This window comes from the organism of the source record quoted next, unplaced genomic scaffold, assembly GCF_019419815.1.
Source record: "Pyrus x bretschneideri cultivar Hongxiangsu unplaced genomic scaffold, Pyrus_bretschneideri_v1 Contig8, whole genome shotgun sequence".
Taxonomy (NCBI): Eukaryota; Viridiplantae; Streptophyta; class Magnoliopsida; order Rosales; family Rosaceae; genus Pyrus; species Pyrus x bretschneideri.
Window position 1 is genome coordinate 8,633,928 of NW_025999820.1, and position 16,441 is coordinate 8,650,368.

Here is a 16,441-nt window from a genome sequence, read left to right on the forward strand (position 1 = left end):
GGGAGTCCCCAAATGAAAAAAAAAGGATCCTTGAAATGAGGGTGAAAGAGCCCTATTGTAGAACAAGGGTTTCTACATTACCTACTCTTATACGTGGAAGTGAGATAAAAAACAGAGAACTAAATATGTATGACAATCGGGTAAACTGACCGACTCATTCAATATGTTTGTAGTTGTACTGACATGAGACGAGATCAAACGATATCTAATTCAAAGAAACTTATTCAGTTGTCAAATCTAAAATTTCATCCTAAATATGACCAAAAGAATGACACAAACAAATTGAGTTAACCTCTCAACGTCGTCGTCATCAGTTAAACTTTCTTTTCGTTTTTTCCCTCCAAAAATAGAAAAAGATAAACACAAAAAATCGTTAACAGTTACTCGCGCGGCAAGGCGCCGAGACAGTTGAGCTAACCTTCCTTTAAAGCTGCGTCTCCTCCTAATCCTACTTGGCATTACCGAACAACCGCCACGTGTCATGCAGACTCCGGTCACCATCTCGAGAAAGTCCGAGCGCCGTGGTCCCATCCATCTTCTTCTCCGTCATTTCGCTTAGTCTGAAACCCTAATCTTCTCCAATCTTCAGAGCCAAACAGGAGAAGTCACAGCCATGGCGAACCCAAACCTCGTTCCCAAACAGCCCCTCTACCCGGAGATCATCCAATCGAACCCAGAAGCACCTTCAATCCCTACCTCCTCAGCCCCAAATCTCTACCCTTCCCTCGACATGAAAGACCTCTACGAAAATCTTTTCCCGGAATACCTTAACCCTACCTACCAATACCCACCCTCCGCTCCGCCCGAGGAGTCGGCTCCACCCGAGGCTCCGCCGTCAGCTCCACCGGTGGCCACCGAAGAGGTTCTCATCAAAATCCCCGGCACCATTGTTAATTTAATCGACACGCACTACAGTGTCGAGCTGGACTCCGGCGACTTCACGATCATACGCCTCGTCCATGGTGACGACATAGTCGCCGTCCTCGCCCGAGTCGGCGACGAGATCCAGTGGCCTCTGGCGAAGAACGAAGGCACCGTCAAGCTCGACGACTCGCATTACTTCTTCTCACTCTACGCTCCGCCGGATTCCGATTCCGGGTCCGGGTCAGACCCGAAATCAAAGGCGAATGATCCGGACAGTTTTTTGAACTACGGATTGACGATCGCGTCGAAAGGGCAGGAGGGATTGGTGAAGGAATTGGATGGGATTTTGAAGAGTTACAGCAGTTTTTCGGTACAGAAGGTTTCGGACAAGGCGAAGAGGAAGGGGGAGGCGTTGGACGATACCCTGGCATTGGAGACCTCGCCGGAGGAGTTGAGCTCGGAGAAGAAGAAGGAGTTGGAGGAGAGGAGCGCTGTGTATTGGACCACATTGGCACCGAATGTGGAGGATTACAATGGAATGGCTGCCAAATTGATCGCGGCCGGTTCAGGCCAGCTGATCAAGGGCATCTTGTGGTGTGGGGATGTGACGGTGGAGAGATTGAAATTGGGGAATGAGGTTATGAAGAAGCGGATGGACCCGCGTTCGAATAAGGAAGTCAGTCCCCAAACCATGAGAAGGATTAAAAGGTACAAAATTTGTGTGTTGTTTGTGTCTTTGATGGATGCATTAGTCCCGGTTGTCTATTGAAACTTGTCAAATTTTAAGACAAATTAATTATGGAAAATTATGAATCTTTCGTACTTAGATTGATGCCCGAGACCAATTTTCGTATTTGGAGTTTGGTCCTTTATCTTCATACGTTCTCGTAGGATCCAGGGAAGACATTAGTTGCAAGTATCTGGACATTGCCTTATTGTTCTACAGCACTGTCTATGAACATTAGTTTGAAGACAAGGGTGTCATCTTCTAGTCGACTGTTTGGGTTTTTGCCCTTTTGCTTTCTGGGGTCGATAGAATGGTTTTGATCAAGAATCTAACTTTTACTTGTTCTGCAGGGTTAAGAAGGTGAGCAAAACGACACAGAAAGTTGCAGCCGGTGTCCTTTCTGGGGTCTTGAAAGTTTCTGGATTCTTCACAAGTTCGGTGGTAAACTCCAAAGTGGGAAAGAAATTCTTCCGTCTTCTGCCTGGGGAAATTTTGCTAGCATCGCTGGATGGATTTTGTATGTTGATCATCTCAGTACCTTGATTTTGATGCTTTCTTAATAACAGGCTTGCTAAATCTTTCAATTAAAACCTCTATCTTGTCGTTCTGTCGTAATTTCATTAATACTTTCGATCTGAATGATACACAAACTGTCCGTATAAATGTGTCATTTCATTGCTGCTTGTAGTGGAACTCCGGTGAGCTCGTTTATAAATTACAAGAGTGGTGCAGATAGTTCCCGAACAAAAGTTTTATTTTTGACCTTTAACTGTAGAAGGGTAGATTTTCTTGCAGCTAAAGAGATTTTTCTTACCGCTATCACTGCGAGTGACCGTGAACTTAGCCAAAAGCCTTTAGATATATAACTACATTTGACTATTAGGTAGATCTAAACATGCCATCATAGATGATGTATTAATTGTCCTTACCTTTTGTGTTTCTGTAATCTTATATGACTGTTTCCAATCAGATGGTTGAATTTTAATGTTTACATGTTCCTGTAACTAGGCAAAGTCTGTGATGCTGTTGAAGTAGCCGGGAAAAATGTCATGTCAACGTCGTCTACTGTGACAACCGAGCTCGTCTCCCACAGGTAAGGTTCACTAGATGCTTGATGCTAGAGTAATGTAACAGTAAATGAAACAAATAAAGACTGAAAAGATATGCACGATTCATGTGGACAGTAGACCTGCTATTTTGGCCCACTATAACTTAGGGGATGCATTACAAGAGGTTATTAACATTTGTGTTGGTTTCGGATCAACAAGTTAACCCCCGGTTTCAAACCCTATATGTTTGTTGCCGGTAACAACTATTGCCGGTAGCAATAGTTGATGGCCTACTTCACGCTTTTCAAAATTCATCAGACGAGTGGTATGCTTCTGTGATAGGGTGTAAACGTTTGAGTATGACTGTCCTGCAGGTATGGTGAACAAGCAGGTAAGGCTGCAAACGACGGGCTTGATGCAGCAGGACATGCTATAGGAACTGCATGGACTGTTTTTAAGATCCGAAAGGCACTCAACCCGAAAAGCGCTTTCAAATCCTCCACCCTAGCCAAATCTGCTGCCAAGGCAGCAGCTGAGGAGGTAAGGACTAAAAAATCCAAATAACTTGTTCTAGGAATCTTCATTTAAGCCCTTCCAAGTTTTCATCCCCCATTTTCCCCAAAGGGTTTCGTGCTTGCATGGAACGTCAAGTTCTTCGTGTTGCTGTTGTACTACAGTCGAAACCATGGATGCATGTTTTCATTGTAACTGTTTTTTGTATATTTATTGAAGATGGTCATGACTCGTATTGGGAATGGGAACTTTCCTCCTTCACAATTGTTTACGTTGCTTGATTTGTTGTGGCTCTGTATCGCTTCAAAATGGAACATCACAACACTCACTGCTCCAGGTCCTTTGTCTAGAGGGATCCCTATTTTTGTGGAGCCCACTTCACATCATCGAAATTCAACGATTCAAACCGTTTATTTTTCTAATTTGTACTTTGTATATTATTCTTGCAAAAATATTAGTCAAAACGAAAATATTTAAAGTATATAGTTGAGTTTAAAAAAGATGGTAAACATTATGTTCTAAGAAACATTGAAATTTCATCATGACAATCAAATGAGTAAATGATTTTACATTAAATTTATTTTTTGCAAAGATGATTTATAAATGAAGTCTTAAAAATTTGACCACGTATTCATATCACATTGGTGTTCCACATGATGTGACAAATTATTCATACAATCATCAGCCAATAAGATGAATTAATTGACGTGTCATGTACACAATATTTGTCAAATCAAATCGTATGCTAATGTGGTATAAAAATGTGGTCCCCGTAGTATTTTTCACTATGTATGCATAAATCACCATACAATTTATAGCGAAATGTTACCTGTAAAAAGTTCTGAAACAGATATTAGCACCTGGAATAGTGAACAATTTGAAAGTTAAATTTTGGTTTAGCTTTTGTATCATTTAGGTTTTTCTGAGCGGCAATTTGAAGTCCTATTTCCACTGAATCACACAAGAAATAATAAAACCATATTAAGCTTTTTAACTTTTTATTATTAATTTAGTTAATTAGTTGGTCTTGGTACACTAAATATGAATTATATTATTATTTCTCTGAAGAATCAAGCTGAGCTGAAGTTTTTCTCGAACCGTCTCATGAAAAATTTCTAGCTGCTCACGTGTTTTATGAATCAAACACATCAATGCTCAAGTTTGATTTGTTTCTTAATTGAGACGAATTAAATTTAGCTTAAATCTTTCACGTACCAAATTTTAACAAACCAAACAAGAGCCGAACCTGATGGAAGCTCGAACTTTTCGAACCAATTTACATCCCTAACCATACTAATGTTGCAGCTGCCACCAGTGCAACCACCATCGGTGTGTCCAATTCTATAACCGATCATGTTACATGTACCAATAATATGGACCCAATAATATAATCCAACACAGTGTGAGTGATTGATCGGTGGACCCAAACACCTCTTGGAACTTGCAAAGCGTACACGCTACAGTCTACACCCCATTTTCTCAATCCTGCAATCCCGTCACCGTCACGTCCAACCTTCGTTGCTACGAACAACAAAAAACCAAAATATTGTACACATTTCTTTGTACATTCAACGAAGTGCGGTTCTATCGCATACGAGAACACATTCAAATTAAACAAGATTGAATGAAATCAAATACATTTTTATTATTTGTTGAATGTGTTGTCGTGTGCGACAAGACAGACAACACATTCAAATTAAACGAGATTGAATAAAATCAAATACATCTTTATTATTTGTTGAATGTGTTGTTGTGTGCGACAAGACAGCTGCACTTAGAATTGGCTTTAATTTTAAGCCACCAGTTCCTCATGACCTCAAGGACATTTTCAAGTCATTAGCAACGAATCAAATCTCTCTTTAGTGTAAATCCTCTCACGTGCGATATTCTTGCCCAAAGCCGATTTATGCAGCAAAGTCTCTCCACTTGATTTGCTTGTCTGATTCTAAATTACGAAGTTTTCTGACCCTCTAATTTTTTTTATTTTTTTTTTGTGATTAATTTGAGAGATTGTTGTTATCTCTGCAAATTACGAGATAATAATATAATTGGCATCAATAATCCTCTCCGACAATGTCCTTTTTCCCACGAATTGGAATTCAAATAATTGACATTGACAATCTTACCTAAGATTTTTCATCATTACTGCTTAAAGTGCGAGGACGAGTCATGATAATGATACAATGACTTGCCTTGACAAAATTGAAAACATCCATTTTTCGGTTTTTCGCATAGAATGACTCATTATTCTTTACAGAAAAATTACAGTTTGACATATGCATAAACTGATTATTTGTGCTTTTGATTAAGGATCAATTCCGGATAACTACCAAATTGTTTAGCGGTGATTCCAAATTGTAGCTTTTTAAAACATTCCAAATAATTACCTGAAGTTTTGAAAAATGAATATCTATTAGGTTCACTAGTGTTCAATGATGACATTGACAAATAGTAAGCGAGTTTTAATCTTCAAGTCATCTATGGAGATTTAAATCTCCAAATTGACACCATTAGCTAAGCAAATTTATGGTTTAACTATACTAAAATGGGTTGGGGATTGGAACTCCAAATACGTCGATTAGTGAAAATCAACTTTAGCATTTGTCTACCTCATCATTTTGCTAGTAACGTCATCACTTAATGTTGGTAAAATCCTCAATAACGACCAGATGTCTAATTTTCAAAATGTTAGGTAGTTATTTGAAATATTTAAAACAGTTGAGACTAATTTAGAATCACCCAAAAAAATTGGGTAGTTTTTATACTTAACTCTTTAATTATTATTGTTATTTAAAAAAAAGAAAAAAAAAGAGACCAACTGGAGGTGGAAAGACTCACATAGACATTTTAGTCCTTTTAATTAATTACTAGCATATGGGCACGCACAAAGTGTGTGAGAAATTTTTTTTTGTTTTTGTTTTTTGTTTTTAATTAGAGATATGTTAGGATTACATGTAGGTGAGACTTTGAAAAAAAAACTGCAAAATTTGGTTATGTGAAATTACATTTCTGTCTCATATTTCTTATTCATATTCTGTTTTAATTAGATGGTTAAATTGATAATTTCATAGGATTTTGGTTGATAGTGAGTGTTTTATTAACTAGTAGAGATTAAATATATCAATTTGTGATTTGCATGACAAGCTTGTTGAGACATTTCAGCCCCTTTAATTAATTATTAAATATATCAATTTATGATTTGCATGATAAGTTTGTTGAGAAGAACGTTGAGAAGCTTATATATCATATCCTATTCATACTCAATGATTTAGTACAATGCTAGTACATTGTACCGCAAACTTATAGGTTGTACCCCATATATGTAACTTTAGATAATTTGGGTGTGACACTTTATGATCGGAGTAGATCTCAATGAGATTTCAAAGCAAAATGCTGTCGTTTAACTAGGAAAAGCATGTAATTATCTATACTACTGTATAAAGCCAGCAGCCTCATTTGGGATCAGAATTCACCAAAATAAATGGGATAAAAATGCCCTTCAAATAAAAAAGTTAAAAGCAGCTTAAAATAATGCATAAAATAATGTAAGGGTATTTTCGTCATATAAATAGTATTTTTTATAGTTTATTTTTTTTTGTGCAGTTTTTTATTTTTTATTTTTTTATAATTAGTACCTCACAATGAGCTAGCAATAATATGATTCAATCATTTATTTATTAAATATTATTTTTTCTATTTTTAAACATGTTCAAAACATATTAAGAGGTGTAGTGCTGGTTATAAAAAAGATCTTTCGCACGCACATTATAATGTGATGCAATTAGTTGTCAAATAATTTCTTTTTTTTGAACAAATGATATTATCTACACTAAGGGAGAGCCCTGGAAGGGTTGGGCTTAACCTCACAATGAATTAACAATAACGTGATTCAAAAAATGCATAGTCGCGCATAGTACACTGTAATTCAAAAAATGCCATTTGCACGCACGTAAATGCATGCTTGAAAGCTAGTGTCCTTGATAATGCTAGGAGAAATGCTAAGAAGCCTCTCTTAAAAATACGACTCTTTATGGACTCTTTACCAACTCATATTTTGACACAATATTTTATAACATTGGTACGAAAATTAACAAAAAATTGTAAAATGGCAAAGAGGCTCCACAAAAAGACTTACTTTGAGACAATTTCCTTAGCATTTATCTAATGCTAGTGTTTAAGTTGACCCCAGTCTTTTCACCTTTTAGCCTGCATATTTTTTTTAACTCGGATCCGTTAATCCATATATCAAATGGACTTCGTGCTGGAAGCCATATAACATGAAAATTATAAATCAAGTACATAAAAATTATCCTAATTACTTAATCAAATATTTAGTCAACATCTCTGGAGAAAGAGGATGTGCCACTATCCACAATAATATCATTTCCTAACCTTTTATTAGGTCATCCAAGAATAAAATCACATAAACCCTACTTGATTTCTTACAGTTAATTATTTTTTGCCTATAAATAAAAAAATGATACTACAAATCACTATGGGGTGACTTAGTGGTTGGTGATAGATTTCAAGCCTGTATTCCAAAAAGCACGTTTTAGATTCGAATTTTGGCACTAGTAAATCACACATTGGTGGCTCGAATAGGTTGAAATGTCTTTGTGAGTCCTTTCAGCTTCCGAAAGAGTAGATTGTCGTAACAAAACCACTAACAAGTCCCCTTTAAAAAAAATAATACGTACAAAAGTGATTTATAAGAGAATCTTGAACCTAAACCAGAAACATACATACATAAAAACAACTAAATGAAAAGTTTATGCATGTATATGAAATTGATATTTGTTTACAAAGATAAAATATTCCTCGTACGTAAAGAATCGAGTGCTTTTAAACGCACAATCTTATTAGCAGTAGAGCGTGTAGTTTAGATTAAAAAAAAAAAAAAAAAAAAAAAAACACTCCAAACATACATGATAAGTGATAACTAGTGACTGGTGAGTTGGATCACAAATCCTACGTTCTAGATGATGAATTATCAAATTCAAATTAAATGTGCACGCCCATTTATCTATTTTGCATTAGTCCGTACATCCAATTAATTATTATTGCCACCTTCGACACCATCATCTCATTGTAAAAGAAATATTATCAGCAGCAGCTACCCCCACTAAATTTTTTTTAAAAGCAGTTTTTCAGAAAGAAAAAAAAAATTGGGGCTAAAATATATTTAGTAAATGAAAAAAAAAAAAAAGGGTGTTATGAGTGTAAAATAACAAAAGTAGAAACAGCTCTATTCATGTTTCTCAAAAAAACCTTTTTTTTTATTTTTTATTTTTTTATAGGAGATGGGTGAATAGTATTAATTAATGAAACTTTCATATCGACAATTCTATTTAGTGTTTTTTTTTCTTCTTAAAAGCGTTTTTAGCACTATAGTTTACCAAACACTCACTTGTTTTTTTTTTTCTTTCACAACTGTTTATACTCACAGCACATCAAAAGCAGTTTTGGAAAGAAAAAAAAATTTGTTTATTCTCACAGCACAACAAATTTTTTTATGAAAAATTCAAAATCTAACGGTAGGAAAATTTAACTAATTATACAAGTTTATGGGGTAATTGACAAAGTAAAAATTTAGGAAGAAAATTGGCACTGACTTACAAATTCAAGGAACAAATCAGAAAATACCTCTTGTTTTAATCTCCCTACAAGTTGGGTTGCAACTTACAACATTTTAATGTCACCTAGTGATCTAAATGGTGATTAGAGTCTAATTACCATTGGATTATCATTGGATGTGAGGTTTTATTTACCATCAAAAGAGAATTGGAGGTCGAATTAGGAGAATTGATACTTTAGATGCAGGGTTAAATGATTTATATTTGAATCACTCTTTTAGAGCACTTGACAAGATATTGAAAGATGGAGAAGTTTAAAACCAAGAGTTCGAAGATAGGGTTAAATGACGGTGTTGTAGGACACTATTTCCCGTTAAGTAACTTTAATTAAGGACTTTGACCCCAGCTAGGTTACATTTACAAAGCTTTATTCCGAATCATTTCAACCTACCAACTAAATAAGAAACATGATGACAGTTGACAAAACTGAAAGATCGTTGGTCCACTATACAATTCTAGGAGGAAATTTCTAAGATCACTTTTACATGTCCAGTAAAATTGTCCTCAGTTTTTAACCCTCACTCCCTCAGATTATCTCGACATTTGGTTGCAGAGATATCCAAAGTATAAAAATCGAATCCTCATCGCTAACGTCATCTTTTTATTCTGCTGAAAGAGGTTTTGAGCACTGGCGGAGCCAAGTTAAGGGCTACCCTAGGCTGTAGCTTAGGTAGCTTACGGTGAAAAATAAAATTTTACATGTAATTTTGATTGATTTTCGAATGTAGCCCACCAAATATTTAGTCACTAATTCGAAATCTCTAGGTTTAACTACATAAAATTATATAATACAGTTTGCAAACCATCTCCTTTTCTTACATTATTTTTCTCATCGCTTCTTGTACATGTACAAGTTTGGATTTGTTTAATTTTAACACGTATTTGTTTAATTACAAAATTTTTTGGCTCACCTTGTGAATTTTTTAAGCTACCTGATTCTATGAAAAATAAGGTATCAAGTTTCTTTATTTATAAAGATTTAAATTTTTAATCTAGCCCACCCGATAAAAAATTTCTAGCTCTACTATTGGTTTTGAGTTCAAATTTTACGAATCTCAGATGTTGAATTATAGATAAAAAGACATCAAGTAATCAAATCTGCAACCGGGGTCCTATTTTCGATTCTCCATTCCCTCTTATCAACAATATCTAAACATAAGCATCTTTCATTTGGTGCTAAACTTTTTACTCACTCAGATTATCTTCCATTTGGTGAATTTCATTGGTAGACATCCAACGTATTAAAATCGAATCCACTAAATCCAGTTGATAAATGTAGTATGAGTTTGAAACTATGATCCACTTGCGTTGATCTACGTTTACTCACCCTGCAACCGAAATTTTACGTTCGATTATCCTTTCTCCGTTATCGCTCGTATCAAAATAAAACAAAACAAATATTATATCCAGTTGATAAGGTTTCTTTAGTAGCATGATCCTGGTGGACCCTGGCTAACCCACATCATGTAATTCTCAAATGGCTGTAATGGAAGCACCAAAAATGTGTTCACTCCAATGTCGGCTTCTGCATTAAACAACTGGTTGGGTTGCCCTAAAATCCAAAAAGCACCACCAGAGAGCCAGCAGTCAGAATTTGGGCAAAAGCACTATTGAAAAAAGCAGATTTTAGAGAGATGTGGCATTGATGCTTTGGATTGATAGAAGGAATAAAAACCACCCACAAGCACTTCCCACTCACAACACATTTGCATTAAGCAGAATGTGCTGTGACTCAGGAAACCAGTATATTTTATAATCCCACCCTCTCCAACACCTCTCTCTCTCTCTCTCTCTCTCTAAGTTGCAGGATTTGTTTAAGTCCCTTGTGAGAGTCACATGAATGTTCACCAATGGCAACTCCTCTAGGAAAAGTGTTTAATAAAATTTCAAGTTTTGCCACACCTTGGAGAAGGAGCAACACTACAACTCCTCTGGGAAGAAGAATCTTTCATAGGGATGTTGAAAGAGACCAGTTCCAGTATGGAAATGCTCATTGCCTCTCCTCCTACTACAGCGTCTTTGTTGCCCGCCTCGCCATCATGGTTAGTACAAGTTCATGCATCTCCTAAATTTGAAAGTTTGTTCTACATGATCAATATGTTAAGCTTGAAAGGGCACTCGATTTTTCGCCTCGTTGAGAAACCCTGCTTACCAGCAACTTACAGTTGAATGTGTTCATAATTGTTCTGTTCGTGCTTTTGACTAGTTAATTTTGCATATGTATAACTGTGATATGCGGGACGGAGAAACTTAGCGTACTGATTACACATAGCCTTGTTATATTGATGGTTTTTTGTGTGCAGGTTATGCTAGCAATTTTAATAGGGCTACTAACCATACTGACATGGCATTTCACAAGGATCTACACTGCAAAATCGCTGAGCAACTTAGCATACGGGCTTCGATACGAACTTCTGCAACGTCCTGTGTTAAGGATGTGGAACATCTTAAATTCCACGGCAGAAATAACAGCAGCGCAGGTTAAGCTTTCGGAGTATGTGATCAAACGGAACAGCAACCCTACCAGTCAAGCAGAACAAGTGGAGGTTGATTAATTGTTACACCTTTTTCATGTTCTTGTTAATTTGATTTGAGATTGTTTTACCTATGTTCTTGATTTGATGCATTTTTGACCTCTTAGCAGCTATATGAATCAATGAGGGCTGTGACGTGGGCAATGTTCGCGAGCCGTAAGGCTCTCAATGCAATCACTATAAACTACAGAAATGGTTTTGTCCAGGCATTCCACAGAGATCACAGGAGCAACAATACATACTACATCTACTCAGATCTCTCAAACTATTCGATCAGCGCAAGTGGTGCGTATGATGCTAATGCAGTGACAACACATCAGGCGTGGAGTGATCAGTCCATACATGGCAACATTTCTGCGAAATGGTACCGCGAGCCACTTGATCCCGTCACAGGGGAGAAGACAGGGAAAGCAACCCAAATTCAACCGGATGATCTGATCAACATTGCAGGGCTTTCACAAGTACCGGATGGTGTGGCCACTTGGCACGTGGGGGTGAGCAAGTATTCGGATTCACCACTTCTTTCGGCTGCACTGGCGGTTTCCGACCCTTCAAATAAAAGTAAAGTGGCGGTTGTGGGTGTTACTACAGCTCTGTACAGTGTAGGGCAACTGATGAAAGAGCTCGTTGAGTTTCACAGTGGACATATTTACTTAACTTCTCGAGAAGGTTACTTGCTTGCTACGTCAACAAATGCTCCACTTTTGACGAATTCGACGAGAGGGCCTAAGCTCATGATGGCTGTCGATTCTGAGGATCGCATAATACACTCAGGAGCAGAGTGGTTGCAGCGAGCCTATGGTGACAAGTTTCCTCCTAGTCATGAGGTTCATGTTGAGAATGCCAGGCTTGGAAACCAGCAGTATTACATCGACTCGTTTTTTCTAAATTTAAAGAAACTTCCTCTGGTAAGCTTTCTCTAACATCAGTATTGTTCCCAACTTGTACTTAACCGCGTGTTAGCGCAGTAAGTGTGATGTTTCATCATAAAAGGCATCGGTTTAATTAGTAGTGTCGTATTTTGTTTTGTCAAGCTTCCGACTGTGAAGAATAGGCTTTCTCTAAACCATTTAAGAAGGAAACTAAATCAAGCTACGGTTTGTGCAGGTAGGGGTTATTATCATTCCGCGAAAATATATAATGGGGAAGGTAGACGAAAGAGCGTTCAAAACGTTGGTTATACTGATATCTGCATCCTTGTGCATTCTGGTGATTGGATGTGTTTGCATTTTCATACTCACGAACGGAGTTTCAAAGGAGATGAAGCTGAGGGCAGAACTGATAAGTCACCTAGATGCAAGAAGAAGGGCTGAGGCCTCTAGTAACTACAAAAGCCAATTTCTAGCCAATATGAGGTAGAAAAATCCAGCATTTCCGAGAGTTCGATATATAGCTAATCTCTTTAATGCCCTCTTCAGTTACAAACCTACGCTACCAGGCTAAGCATTTTCGACACTTAGTTATTATGACCATTATCACGTATACTTAATCTCTTTGTGAAGATACTTGTGAAGATACGGGTTTTGCTCGTAGATTAGTTTAAACACGCCTTGTGATCTAATCCAAGCGTATGTAACTTTGTTGCATTGCAGTCATGAACTGAGGACACCAATGGCGGCGGTGATTGGGCTGCTGGACATTATGATTAGTGATGATTGCCTTACAAATGAACAATACTCCACAGTTACTCAGATCAGAAAATGCTCGACCGCTCTACTTCGGCTTCTCAACAACATATTGGATCTCAGCAAGGTTAGACATGGGGACATTGCACCGTTTATCCGAAAAAGAAACTAACGATTGGTTATGTTGGAATATGTTTTGCAGGTTGAATCTGGAAAAATGGTGTTGGAAGAAGCCGAGTTTGATCTGGGAAGAGAACTCGAGGGGCTCTTTGACATGTTCTCCGTGCAGTGCATTAACCACAATGTGGAGACTGTTTTAGATCTTTCTGGTATTACTTAAACAGAAATGATTAGTATTTCATTTAGAAGTCATTCTATTTTTTTCATGAAAATTTATTTGATCGATCTTTTTTTCTTCAGATGATATTCCGAAATTAGTTCGAGGGGACTCTGCAAGAGTTGTTCAAATATTTGCTAATCTAATCAGCAACTCTATCAAGTTCACTACATGTAAGTAAAACTTCCATACTATAACGATTTCGCTAAGCTCTGTTTTATACAACCTTTGCTGTATTTTGTATGACGAATTGTGACAAATGTTTGCAGCGGGTCACGTTATACTTAGAGGATCATGCGAGAACTTCAACGTTTCTGGTGACACCAGGAGAATCCTTCTTGATCAGAAAAATTTGTGGCCGTCTCATAAGGCAAAGCTGAAGCAAGGCAACCATGTAAAAAAGGCTTCCAACAAGGACGACAACAAAATGATTCTTTGGTTCGAAGTTGATGACACTGGTTGCGGTATGCAACGGAGAACCTTATTTCAAGCACACGCACAAAAACTCACTCGGAAAACGTTCTTCCCATGATAACTTGTGTCGTTTCATCTTTTTACTATATTTTGGCAGGAATTGATCCGAGTAAATGGGAGTCTGTTTTTGAAAGCTTTGAGCAAGCTGATCCCTCAACAACTCGAACGTAAGTAAATCAAGCAACTTCCACTGTCCTGTGGTTTTTCCCAGCATGCTTATCTCTGTTATCTTTTTTTAGGCATGGGGGAACTGGACTTGGACTTTGCATTGTACGAACATTGGTGAGTTAACAATTTCTTACGTAGAGTAGTCATGCATGTCAAAGTAAATCACATTCCACGAACACCTAAACACGAAGATTATCTTAGTTTCGTGTAAGTTATGACCTTTGAACAATCAGCTGCACGCTTGAAAGCTTCGCCAATTCTAATCAGTTTTCACCCTGATCTGCAACAATGTTATGTTATTCTGCATCTTCTCCATGCTTGCTTTTACACTTCAAATAATTGCATAGCGGTGATGACAGGTTAACAAGATGGGTGGAGAAATCAAGGTTGTAAAGAAGGACGGGCAGGGTACTTTAATGCAATTTTACTTGGTTCTCAATACGCCTGCAGATGGCACGGAGCAACATTGTCAAGTAGATTTTGCAAAGAAAAATGTAGTTGTAAGTTAACTTTCTTTTCGATTTTCAGGTTATCCGAAACTAGAAACTGAGACGTTATGTGGATTTCTTGTACTTATCTACTAAATACTACTAACGATTGAATGTGAATGCAGGTGCTGCTTGCACTACACGGCAGCATGGGGAGACTGATTATGTCCCAGTGGTTGCGAAAAAAAGGAGTGTTCACTCTGGCAACATCTGAGTGGAATGAACTGACACAAATTCTTCGAGAACTCTTTCATAGCAGGAATTCGTCTTATAAAAACAGTTTCGAAAAACAGTATTCGCTGAGTGAATCTTTGAGAGGTGAAATACGAAACGCATGTGACATGAGGAACCCAGCTTTCGTCATGGTTGTCGATATAGGGCTGCTTGACCTGAGCACGGATATATGGAAGGAGCAGCTTAACTTCCTTGATCAATACTCTGGGAAAGCAAACTTTGCATGGATGCTGAATCATGATACATCCAACGCCGTAAAGATGGAGCTCCGAAGAAAAGGGTATGTTTTGATGGTTAATAAACCGATGTACAAGGCAAAAATGGTTCATATTTTGGAAACTGTCATGACAGAGAGAGATCTTGACACCCAGAGGAGATCCGCAACCTGTTTGACAAATAGCACAAATGAAGGTGACTTGCATGAATGCCTTGAGATCGATTCTACTCATTTTTATGTTGGCTGCAGCTCTGATGATTCTGATATATCTGAAAAGAATGACTCTAATTCTGAAAACACATCTCATGTCGAAGAAAAGCAAAGAGACGGGATCATGAAACCTAGTTCCCCGCAGTACCAGGCGGTTAACAGCTGCTTAGTTGAACTCACACGCGTGTGCTCGAAAGACAATAATTCAAGGAAAGAAGACACAGAAGATAAGGAACATAAAGCAATGAGCAACAATCAAGCATCCCATGCAACAAAATCACAATGTGAAAACTCGAAAGTTCAAGAACATCATTCAATCACCAGCAGTCCGAATGAGAATGGTAGTTCATATAAAAATAGAACTACAAATCAACAGAAATCTCTCGAAGGCGTGCGCATTCTACTCGCAGAAGATACACCGGTGCTGCAGAGAGTTGCAACTATAATGCTCGAAAAAATGGGGGCTACTGTGATTGCTGTGGCTGATGGACTGCAGGCAGTAGATGCTCTCAACTGTATGAACAAATCAGAAGATTGTAGAAAGGAATTTCACTCGAAAGATGGAGATACGAACTTGGATAATCAAATATGGGGTTTCCGTCCATTCGACTTGATTCTAATGGACTGTCAGGTAAGAATCAAAACTCGAAAAACAATTCGTATCTATATGCTTAAGCTCTTAAAATCTCGTCAGCATTACATTATTCATGATGGAAGAATTAAACCCTACTTCTTAGTACTAAAGAACCCCTAAACCCTATACAAATCTGGCCGCATTGTAAATGTAACAATTTGTTTCTTATACATGCATCGCGTCGTGTCATGACTCGTGAAGTTGATGAACTTGCGCGTGTTTATGTGAATCAGATGCCGAAGATGGACGGTTATGAAGCAACGAAAGCAATCAGGAAATCGGAGGAGGGGACCGATTTGCACATTCCGATCGTTGCCCTAACAGCTCATGCAATGTTATCAGATGAAGCAAAGTGCTTGGAGGTGGGGATGGATGCTTATCTGACAAAGCCAATTGACTACAAGTTGATGGTGTCTACCATTCTTTCACTCACTAGAACAACAACCTAATTAACTTTCCAACTTATCAGGCAAAAAATGTAAGCAAATTTAACAAAGTTTGCTTAGGAAGCCTTTTTGATGTATAATTAGGGAATAATACTTGGAAAATACAACATATAGCTTCTTGTGTTTTGCTTGTTTGGCTCTGAAAATATGGGAAGAGCAAGGTGTTCTTTTGCTAATTCCCACCAAAAAGTATTTTGCAGGCTAACTAGGCCAAATCAAGGTTAATCCAAATTTGGGCAAGCAAATCTGCTAGTTCCTTTCACTATTGGCAGGGGAGAGGGTACTAGT

At 37.6% G+C, this 16,441-nt stretch overlaps 2 protein-coding genes across 3 annotated transcripts; both read left to right on the forward strand.

Annotated features, from left to right (window-relative positions):
• Positions 1 to 399: 399 nt before the first annotated feature.
• LOC103967792 (protein EARLY-RESPONSIVE TO DEHYDRATION 7, chloroplastic-like) lies at positions 400 to 3,414 on the forward strand. Its single transcript, XM_009381100.3, has 4 exons — positions 400 to 1,572; positions 1,942 to 2,108; positions 2,600 to 2,684; positions 3,015 to 3,414. The coding sequence occupies exons 1-4, from the start codon at positions 614 to 616 to the stop codon at positions 3,202 to 3,204; spliced, it is 1,401 nt and encodes a 466-aa protein (XP_009379375.1). The 5' UTR covers positions 400 to 613; the 3' UTR covers positions 3,205 to 3,414.
• Positions 3,415 to 10,220: 6,806 nt separating this feature from the next.
• LOC103967791 (histidine kinase 1) lies at positions 10,221 to 16,329 on the forward strand. 2 transcript variants are annotated; one of them, XM_048575280.1, is made up of 13 exons: positions 10,221 to 10,828; positions 11,090 to 11,332; positions 11,428 to 12,228; positions 12,428 to 12,675; positions 12,913 to 13,072; positions 13,148 to 13,274; positions 13,366 to 13,455; positions 13,552 to 13,746; positions 13,854 to 13,923; positions 13,996 to 14,038; positions 14,284 to 14,424; positions 14,538 to 15,704; positions 15,941 to 16,329. In XM_048575280.1, the coding sequence occupies exons 1-13, from the start codon at positions 10,637 to 10,639 to the stop codon at positions 16,154 to 16,156; spliced, it is 3,693 nt and encodes a 1,230-aa protein (XP_048431237.1). In that variant the 5' UTR covers positions 10,221 to 10,636; the 3' UTR covers positions 16,157 to 16,329. The 2 variants fall into 2 exon arrangements, with proteins under 2 accessions (XP_048431237.1, XP_009379374.1); XM_009381099.3 differs by having other exon boundaries at positions 10,226 to 10,828; positions 11,431 to 12,228.
• The last annotated feature ends 112 nt before the right edge of the window (positions 16,330 to 16,441 follow it).

Coding starts and splice junctions, on each gene's coding strand:
- LOC103967792 (XM_009381100.3), top strand. CDS start 614: ATGGCGAACCCAAACCTCGTTCCCAAACAGCCCCTCTACCCGGAGATC. Junction 1,573..1,941: donor ACCATGAGAAGGATTAAAAG/GTACAAAATTTG, acceptor CTTGTTCTGCAG/GGTTAAGAAGGTGAGCAAAA. Junction 2,685..3,014: donor ACCGAGCTCGTCTCCCACAG/GTAAGGTTCACT, acceptor ACTGTCCTGCAG/GTATGGTGAACAAGCAGGTA.
- LOC103967791 (XM_048575280.1), top strand. CDS start 10,637: ATGGCAACTCCTCTAGGAAAAGTGTTTAATAAAATTTCAAGTTTTGCC. Junction 11,333..11,427: donor GTCAAGCAGAACAAGTGGAG/GTTGATTAATTG, acceptor TTGACCTCTTAG/CAGCTATATGAATCAATGAG. Junction 12,229..12,427: donor ATTTAAAGAAACTTCCTCTG/GTAAGCTTTCTC, acceptor CGGTTTGTGCAG/GTAGGGGTTATTATCATTCC.